This window comes from Penaeus japonicus, unplaced genomic scaffold, assembly GCF_977035675.1.
Source record: "Penaeus japonicus unplaced genomic scaffold, GWHDUDI00000001_assembly GWHDUDI00000007, whole genome shotgun sequence".
NCBI classification, from domain to species: Eukaryota; Metazoa; Arthropoda; class Malacostraca; order Decapoda; family Penaeidae; genus Penaeus; species Penaeus japonicus.
In genome coordinates, this window is record NW_028234409.1 from 45,508,622 (window position 1) to 45,518,621 (window position 10,000).

Consider the following 10,000-nt stretch of genomic DNA (forward strand, 5'->3'; position numbering starts at 1 on the left):
AATTAATTAAATTGATATTGACATTGATAATATTGGTAATCCCATCTGCATCAGTATTCTTCATAGTGTGCATTTTTGGGTTTGTAACAATATTGTAATTTATAGTTATCATTATGCTTGTGCAGATAAACATGTCATCAGACTGTACCAATTTTAAAGCACAGTTTATGCTGTTTTCTTTTTGATGAATGAAAATACTTAAGAAGAAAACCATGTAAATATTATGTTCTCAAATTTGTGAATAAATTTCTGAAGCCTGTGATTGTAGTGATGTACTGATGTTATGAATTCTATGTTCTTGTCACCAGGTAAAAGTGAAAACACGTGCAGAGAAGACAGATATGTCGGCTGGCAGTGATGAGGCCTGGAGCACAATTCAGCAGAAAGCTCTAGAGAAAGCACTGAAGCAGTTTCCAAAGGGTACCGACCAGAGATGGGATAGAATTGCAAAAGCTGTACCTGAGAAGGCCAAGGTAATGGCTGCCATATCAAAGCTTAGTTTCTTCTTCTTCTTTATCTTCTTTCTTTCCTATTTCTTTTTTCCTTTTTCTTTTTCTTTTCCTTTTCCCTTACCTTTTTTTTTTTTTTTTTCCCTTTCCATTCTTTTCTTTTCTCTAATGTTTGAATATTACTTGTTTTTTTTCTTTTTTTTGGGGGGGGCTGCTTATGATGTTGATACACAGGGCAGGTTTTAGACTTATCTCTTTTTGTAATAGCTGATCATGGAATGTCACAAATAAATTTAGAATAAATGTTTTGTTTCTCATGTTATCCACTCAGTTTGTTTTTAATCATGGGAAAGGGTACCATATGTTCTACTCTTTAATTAGAATTGAAAAAGGAAAAAAGAATAATTAAGAAGTAAAATATGAGAGTAACACAGAGAGTCAATGACAAGAACAAGTGGCATCACTTTCACTCCATTGCTCACTATCTTAATATCATGATTCGGCCCACAGGAGGACTGCATGCTACGCTTCAAATTCCTGGCAGAGAAGATTCGCAAGAAGAAGGAGGAAGCTGAGAAACAGACAGACGATGACCAGCCCAACGAAGAGCAACCCGAGAATGAGCAAGAAGAGGAACTGGAAGAGGCAGAACTTGTGTGTAAACCTGGCAGTAAAACTAACTTCAGAAAAACAAACAGCACAAAGGGAAATGCCTTACCAGGAGACGACAGAGAGGTAGTTAGTCTAGTCCAAAGTGCGGAAGGAGAAGAGGAGAATGACGAGTGACGTTAGATTCCTAGGTAAACAGCAGTTATATTTACTTCTCCTTAGAGAGTTGTTATATTTTGATACAGTGTTACACGTAGGGTAATTTATACAACTTTAGATAGGATGAAATGATGACATTTGTATGACAAGGTGCTGGAGATTGTGTAGAAAATATTGTGTTGGAGAATAAACCCATTGTATTTTACACTAAGTTAAAGGCTTACATTGATACCATGCAGTTGATAAATAAATATCTCATTTTGGATGACTTAGAAAAATAGAGTGAAAGACAGGATGTATTATGTGCTCTGTTAACATAATTTGATGTGCACTTTAACATATTTTACATTGCTTTTTCTCTATCTTCTTGAATTTTCCTTTTTCTTACTAAAAGAAAATTTTCAGTTCAAAAAAGATTATGAAAAATGGTTATTAAAACAAGAGTCTTTTTTTAAGAGAAGAAAGTGATGTGTTGAACATTAAAATGGTTGAAATATCCCTTTTAAACATTGTAAATGTGGAATGATTATTAAAAAGAAAATTGCTTTTGAAATTCATAGATCTGAATTAATATCTGTGTTATTCCCCAAATTTAAGATATTTAGCATTTCTTGAATTAGAAATTAGTGTCTATTTTTTCATATGTGTGCATGAAAGCCTGTAAGACGGTCTATAGATAGAACTTAGAAGACCATTCATTTCATATCACTTTTCTCCTTAGTTCACAGACATTTATATATTGTATATACACATTTATATATCATGACATTTTTATGAGTTTGTTATAAATGCAAAAATAAAAGATTTCTGAAGTCATAATGCCTAATATAGACTTTTTGTTGTCATGACAAGTTATTTCGCTACAGCCAAATTTGCTTTGGATTTGTGTTATTGAGAAATGTTAATTTTTCATTTCTATTGATATTTTATACTATTTTGATGAAAATGGAGTGACTTGTTTATTTACAGAATTGCAGGTTATTTATTATTTGTAATTCTGTTATTCTTTCTCTTAGATTATTTCTCAGATGAGAAAATGCCCGTTGAATGTCAGTAATATGATTATTATTGTAATCACACTCTTAGCCATCTTCAGATACAATATGGTGCTATAAAAGGTTTTATTCAATAATGCCCATTTCTCCTAAGCAAGTGGAATACCTTTGATGTGTAGAGTCATGAAAACTCTTTATAAGAGTTTTTACAATAGAGTCAGATGTAGTCTGTGACACCATGGAGCTCTGTCAGAATTAATGTAGGAGCATCTTGTACTTTTATATTTGCCAAGTCAGAATCTTACCATAAAAAGTGTCTATTTGTGGCTATGTATATGTGTATGTATGGATATAGATATTGTGTAATGGATGAGTATGGATAAGTTGATTTGTGTATGGATATTTCTAGACGGGTACAAATGCCTCTCTTGTCTAATATCTTTTAAAAACTCTTTATGAATGAGAATGTCTGTCTTATGATGCAAGTGAAGGTGCACTGAATTCATTTTGACCCTTCGAAGAGCAATGAAAAACTAAGAGTTGAGTGTGTTTGAATGTAAGAGGACATATAGTTCACTTTGAGCAATAAGGATGACCTATACAGTCACTATTGATAACTGCAACTTGGGAGCCACAATGTTATACACATTTAGACACTTACATGTAAGTACTGTTTATCCATATAAACAAACACATTAACACACACTGAGTCTTGCAGTTTATGCACATACTGTATATATGAGTAATTTATCTTTTGTCTCTTTCTTTCCATCAAGATCAATCTTTATACAGTCATGCTCACACATTTATCTGGTACCCTAGTCAGTTTAAGAGACAAATATTGAATCAAATGTTTTGAGTTTTTACTACTATACTTCTTTTTTTTCTATGTCTTGTACACACTTCTTTGTACATTTATGCTTAACATCATTCAAGTTATATTCAAATCTGTTATATTTATAGTCTGTTTTTATTCCCATTGATACAATCTCTTGATATTTGCCATTAGTGTGTGCTTGAACTTTCACACATAAAAGCTATGGTAAATGTTGTAGGTACTTTTGGTGGTGGAAGAGCTCCCTCAGTGAGTTGGCGTTGCAATGAAAGCGGCACAGCAGAGGTATTATTTCATGCATTTTTATGGGAATTATTACCATTATGTTTTCTATTGATTATAATTTTGTCACCATCTTTGTACTGTGAAAGAAAATAAAGAATAATAATTTTTTTTATGTATTTATATAGTGTTTTCTATGTAATAAGGCTGCTTCCCAAGGGTTATCTATATCATATATATTCTCTGATTATGGTATGCTTATTGAATATCTGCTGTTTACATATGACAGAAATGGTTTCAAGTGCTTCATAGGGAAAAAAAGGTACATTATATAGGTAGTCTTTTACTATTAAAGCTTATTTCTTCAAAAATTCAGTATGAAACGCACCTACAGCCACCATCCCATTTAACACTAAATGAAATGAATATAATGAAACACCTGTAGGTCATTAACTCTAAGCACCTAGTTGGTTTAATTTACAAGATCACATGTGCATAAGTAATGACTATCTACAAACATCTGGTGTAGACACTCAAATATAGAAGTTGAATATGCAATTTCAAAGAAGAAAATAGAGATGGCTGCTATATTATACTCCTTTCTTTTTAAAGTTTAATATGAATCTTTCACCAAATGCTGACTGGCTGGTAGTTAAATGCGATATGCAACATGAAATACACACATCCTCATCAAGTACTTAAGGTGTCAAAATGAAGGTATTCTGGCAAGCCATGAGAATTGCTGATTTCTATACACCTCTATAGTCATATTGAAATACTTTTGTAATGTACAAGTTTGTAACACAAAACCCATCTCTTTCAAATGCAAAAAATAATTTTCCTCATTGTTACTTGCCTATTTTAGCGCATTCACGACAGGACGTATTTTCACCTACTCCCACATACGCTGGGAAGATAACAAGCGCAAGATGCTTCATGCCAGGCTGTTTTCTCGCTGCGCGGGGCCACGCTGATCACCTCAGAACGTTTTTCACCCACTCTATTCTTATTGTTTTCATGAATGCATTTACAATGTAAAGGCACATTAAAATATTGCCATGTTCAGAGGAGTTATTTTAGTCGAAAAACATGTTACAGTAATGCCTTTTTAGTTTTATTTTATTGAACTTTGCCTATATTTTTCACTTCTAGTGAAAATACCAAAGGAAAGTGGAAGCAATCTCTTAGTGGGGCATCAAATAACATGTTTTATTTTTTTTTTTTTTTTTTTTTTTTTTTCCAAAAGTTAAAGAACAATATGAATAATCATACATGTACATAAGAGCATGTACATGTACCTCATGACATGACACGGCATGACATCACGGGTAATCAACAAATTAGAAGTAGTATTGCATTAGTAATTTTTTACATTATTTTATTCCTTGGCCTAACACATTTGATTTTACAATAGTTTTTTGACTCGGATCTTTCTATTCAACCAATCAAGAAGCAGAAATTGCCATGATGTCATCAATATCGCATAGTTTTCTGTGACGTCATTTTCCTTTAACATTATATAATTTTATGAGATTCAAACACCTAAATTAAAGTAACAGTCTAAGAAATTATGTAAAATAATTATATTTGAGAACAATCTAGCGATCTATTGCTGCCGTTTCAGGACATCACATGGGTCCCTGGATATTTTTTGACCACATGATAGGACGTCAAGTGGCACAAATTGGTTAATTATGATTTACGATTCATTTTAATTTACATTTCACAATTCAATTATTTATAATTTAGATTCTTAAGACAAGATCTAACATTCAACTATTACCAGTGACATTTTTAATATTTCACATTTATGTAGATAAGGGCCAACTTTTTTCACATTTCAACTTTCACTAGTTTGTGTGTCAAAATTCCTGTAATCTCAAGTCATAAATTAATCAAAGGTATCTAGTAAAATACAATGTCTTGACAGAATTATTTATAAAATATAACAAAACCATCTGTGAACTAGTATTAAAAGCAATTTAAGTTATGATATAAACATGATGTCTGTGCTATATTCTCTGATGACAATGATTTGCTGTTAAGCATAAACTACCTGTGGTCTTTATTATTGTGCATTACATTATTATGCCTATCTCTACTACTTCCTTTTAAATATTCCTTCTTTCCTATACACTAACAAACAGTCCCTCTGCTATTTACTAACACCTATCTATCTAAATTGGTCACACCTCAAACCAACTTTAACTGAATATTTCTATAAGTACAGAAAAAAAATTTAATACAAATTTCCTTTAGTTTAGCAGATGTGATTTCATAATGCCTATTCCTCCTTCATAAAGCATATATTCTGATAGAGATTTGCAAGACTAATAATTACAGTACATAGTGATAATATGGAAACATACAAATAAGTGAATACAATCTTCTAAATACAGTTGTAGAAATAAATTTCCTGTACTGCCTTTGGTAAGCCAAGTGAATAGAGTTTGACAAGTGTGATTGGTGGAGCATAGTTGAAACTAATGTTTAATATGTGCTGCTTTTAGCAAATATCACCCTAAAGAACACAAACTAATCAAAAGAAGTACAGGAACTCCTCTCTCCAACACTCCTAAGAGCCATTCCTTACTAAACACTAAAGTAGTTGCTTGGACTGACCTGAAAAATGTGTATTAAGTTACATTTATAATGATCTATCTAAACATTTAAATCCATAACATAATAAATGCATTTTATGCTGATAGAGATTCAGCACTTCAACAAAACAGGGATTGGAAGCTTTTGATATTTGCACAAAGATAAAAAGTTGGTAAATATTGATATGACTAGGCTATAGAATATTATTCAGGCAAAATTTTCAATAAAGCTACCTTCTTCTTTCCAGAGAATGAGTCATCTGGCTCTGCACTCTCTCTTTCTTACCTTAACCTTTTACTGCAATTACAGGTAATCAATATTGTATGATGCACTTGCCTACCATTTGATCCCTTAGCCAACTGTGCTATAACAACATTAAGCAGTCTGTGATCTTATTGTACTGGTTTGAACATAGTGAAATGCATTTGTGAATAAAAATACACATGAAAAAATGTGAAACTTTCATATGGTCTGACACAAGAAAAGAAATGCTGTTATGTTGTGCACATACAAACTCTTACCTTTACATACATAAAACTTACATAGACTTTTGTTACAGCAACTACACCAAACACTTCCAAAACTTCACTTATTTATGAAAGTGATGAGCACCATTTGTGATGAATGGATAATGTGCCATTGAACAGCATCATTTTCCCCAGTTCTGTTTCATATCAATGCTATTCCTGCCCAACAAGTCTATCAAGCTAATTTCTAAATGTCTGAAGCAGGGTGTAATCAATCTTATCCAACTGTCTCATCTAAAGCATTACTACTGCAAGCCTATACTCAGTTTGGAATTTGGAATTTCCTTTATGTTTTACAAAATTTGTACCTCTCCAGTGGTGAAATGAGAAGCAAAGCTTACCAAATTCAACAGACAGCATGAAATCCATTTGAAATGTCTTAGACTCCATTGAAATGCATAGTTATTTTTATTAGTAAAGTAAGGTGAAAGTATATCAGTTATATGGTAATTATCCAGTATAGCACTGCAGAGGCCACAGCATTGCCTGATATAACAATCCTCAGAATTGTGTAAGCTGTTGTGAGCTTACCTTTATTTGTGCAGATTATTTTTTCACACAATAGTGCTGTTTGATGCACTCTTTATGACCATTACCTTTTTTTTTTCTTTTTCCACGTAGTTCTATTCTGATTAATTACGAATAATGTGTAAATAAGTGAACAGTAACAACAATTAAATGGCGATAAATGTAGTGCTACATCATAGTGATACTGACCTTATAAAATTATAAATATTTCTAATCTGCAAAGTCAATTTGCTAACATAATTTCACAAAAGCAGACCTGAATAACTCAATATTTTCATGAGCATATTTTCTACCAAATAAATAAACATTCATTCTCTTTTTACCATACTTCCTTGATAAATGTGCCTCATATACTACAGCTCTTATCGCTTTAAAAATATTTCATGAAAGCTGATTGTTTCTGCAATTATGCATGCAACATTACCCTCTCACAACCATTACCTGAACTCCTTAAAAAGTTCTAATATTTGGTATCAGACACAACTGAGAATCCCCTTTACTTTGAGAAATAAAAGGATACTCACATGACATTAGATAAATAAATTAATCATTTAACGTTCAGATGCTCACAATTCATCATGTGCAAATGACTTGAGAATATTTAATCTGCCCTCCATCTCATCTCTCTTTTCCTTCGTAATCTGTCCCGCCATTACTCCTCTGACCCTCGTCTTCTCAAGATCTATGAAGTCGCTCCCCTTTTCAATGACACGTCGCATAACCTTGACGTAGGTTTCAGCAATCTTCTGGTCAGACTGGCTCTTGATTTTGTCCCATTCATCCTCGGCCTCTCTAAGAAGACTCTTTCTCTCGTTCAAGCTTTCCGTAGCAATGAACTTGTCAGCAATGCGGTCGAAGATTTCCAGGCAGCCCTGCAGCCCAATGTAGACCTCAGAGTGTCTTCGGATGAACTTCTTCAGCTCCTCGTCAGTGAAATCCCCATCAAAGTCTATAGCGTTCTCCTGCCCACTCAGAAACAGCTTTACAACTGGGAAATCGTCCTTCTTAACGCCAAATCTCTCAGCTAGATCCATATTTTCCATGTCTCCATAATCTTTCACTCCCACCTCGGCAACAAGTAGATCTACCGAGCCTCTCCCAGCAGCAGACAGCTTAGTGTACTCTTCCTGCTTTTTGCCATATGGGTAAGCAATATCGAATTTGATTATAGCTGCCTTGAATTTCGGAACAATCTGTAAGAAAGGAAAATGAGTTAAATTGAAACCTACAAAAAGAATTTAAAAAAATAATAATAATAATATTTCGAAAGGATATAAAATTATAATATAAAAAAAGAAAAAAATGTTCATACTGCAATATGATATAACATATGTATGTTACTTATAATTTTTCCTATATCTCACTTCTTGTCTTCATAACTTGGACTGTCTGACATGTTCTCTTTGAAAGCATACAACAGCAAGAGATCATTTAGTATTCAGAGAGAAAATCAACTGCTATTGAAAAAGTATTTCTACATCAGATTACATCAATATATTACATTTTTGCTGTATTGACATAAACATACTAAAGACTATCGGAGCCATAAATATCCTACCACTCATAAAATACCAATAAACGCATCCTTCTAAATAAACAAACAAATACCAACTAAATAATCATGGACAGTAATAATGATAACGTAAACAACACCAAAAACAATAACAACAATAACGTCATGCCTCATACAACATACCATAAAGACATTCTAACAAAAATTAATAATAATAACATAAGAAAGAAAAAGTAAATATAAACAAACCTTATCAAACGTCCAGGAATCGAGGGGCGTGCATCCCTTGGCATTGATGGCTCCTGTCGTCTCAGCTATGAAAACGAGTCCTAAAAAAGCCACGATCTGATACATCATTCACCGTTTTTTTCCTCCGTATCAACTCTCAATCGAAGCCTCAAATCCAAAAAAGTCTTTATCAGTACTGAACGATTTTCCTTTCCCTCCCGTGACACGACCTCCGACCGAGTGTGTCCTGTTCCCACGGTGTCTCGATCGCTTCTGCTGGAATCCGGAATGCGAGGCGGCGTTCGCCTAAGGTCGTTCGTCTGCGGTAAACAAATCCTGACCAATCACGAGCGTCCAAATGTCGACGTTTTCCTTAGCTCGCATGTGGGATTCTGTCGGATTGAGGTCTTTTATTTAGTTTTATTTAATATTGTTATTGCGGTTCTGTTATCATGATCGTTATCACTGCCAGTAATGTTATCGTTCTCATTTTTCTACTGTGGTGGAAATGATGATGAGGATCAATAGTATCGTTAGTATTAGCAGTAGAATTCTTATCATCATCATTATCCTTATCATTACAATTAGTAATTTGGTAATCAATTAGGAGGTAGTAATTATCATTATTGCCAACAACATTACTATTTTTATCAAATAACTATTACCATTATCATTACCATGATTACCATTACTATTACTGTTATTACTACAACTATCATTATTGAAACCATTGCCATTATCTCCATTAACTTCTGGTAGTATCATCATAATCATTATCAATATAATTATCATTAGTGAGAATTATCATTATCATTGATGTATTTCGAATCATAAACATCATGTTTATATTAATCGTCATCAATATTACCATCATGGTTGTTACTCTCTTTATCATAATTATCAGCATCATTACCAATTTTATGAAGAATGATGGGTGCCCGCAAAGATATGAAGGCAAAAGATACCCGCATACATGTATATAGAGAAAGAAGGATAGATATATAGATAGATATTGATATTGGCATAGGTAAATATATTCATGAACCTGTGTGTGTGTGGAGCAACGGAGGGAGAGGGAGAAAGGAGGGAGAGAGGGTGGAGGGGAGGGAGGGAGAGAGGGGAGAGGGAGAGGAAGATGAGGAGGAAAAGGAAGAGGGAAAGGGTGAGGGTGAGGGTGAGGGTGGGATGGAGGGAGAGGGAGAGGGAGAGGGAGAGGGAGAGGGAGAGGGAGAGGGAGAGGGAGAGAGAGAGAGAGAGAGAGAGAGAGAGAGAGAGAGAGCAGATACTCTAGTTAAATTGCAAATTTGGAACAGACGCCGCATATTCTTGTAAAT

General features: G+C 33.7%; 2 protein-coding genes across 2 annotated transcripts in view; one reads left to right on the forward strand and one right to left on the reverse strand.

Annotated features, from left to right (window-relative positions):
• Positions 1 to 3,439, forward strand: part of LOC122250754 (uncharacterized protein F54F2.9) — a 10,838-nt gene extending 7,399 nt beyond the window's left edge. Inside the window, exons 8-9 of the mRNA XM_086538255.1 lie at positions 309 to 473; positions 960 to 3,439. Coding sequence (XP_086394381.1) covers positions 309 to 473; positions 960 to 1,235 — 441 coding nt within the window. The 3' untranslated portion in view covers positions 1,236 to 3,439. The remainder of the gene's footprint in view (positions 1 to 308; positions 474 to 959) is intronic.
• A 1,751-nt stretch (positions 3,440 to 5,190) lies between these two features.
• On the reverse strand, positions 5,191 to 8,943 carry wbl (endoplasmic reticulum protein 29-like protein wbl). The gene is made up of 2 exons (XM_043012345.2): positions 8,688 to 8,943; positions 5,191 to 8,118 (listed from the first exon to the last, which is right to left on the reverse strand). The coding sequence occupies exons 1-2, from the start codon at positions 8,793 to 8,795 to the stop codon at positions 7,492 to 7,494; spliced, it is 735 nt and encodes a 244-aa protein (XP_042868279.1). The 5' UTR covers positions 8,796 to 8,943; the 3' UTR covers positions 5,191 to 7,491.
• Between the last annotated feature and the right edge of the window lie 1,057 nt (positions 8,944 to 10,000).

What these genes read in the sequence shown, in the direction of transcription:
- wbl (XM_043012345.2), bottom strand. Translation starts at nt 8,795, where the DNA reads ATGATGTATCAGATCGTGGCTTTTTTAGGACTCGTTTTCATAGCTGAG. An exon ending in ATTCCTGGACGTTTGATAAG is followed by an intron (nt 8,119 to 8,687) that starts GTTTGTTTATAT and finishes CCTTTCTTACAG; the next exon opens with ATTGTTCCGAAATTCAAGGC.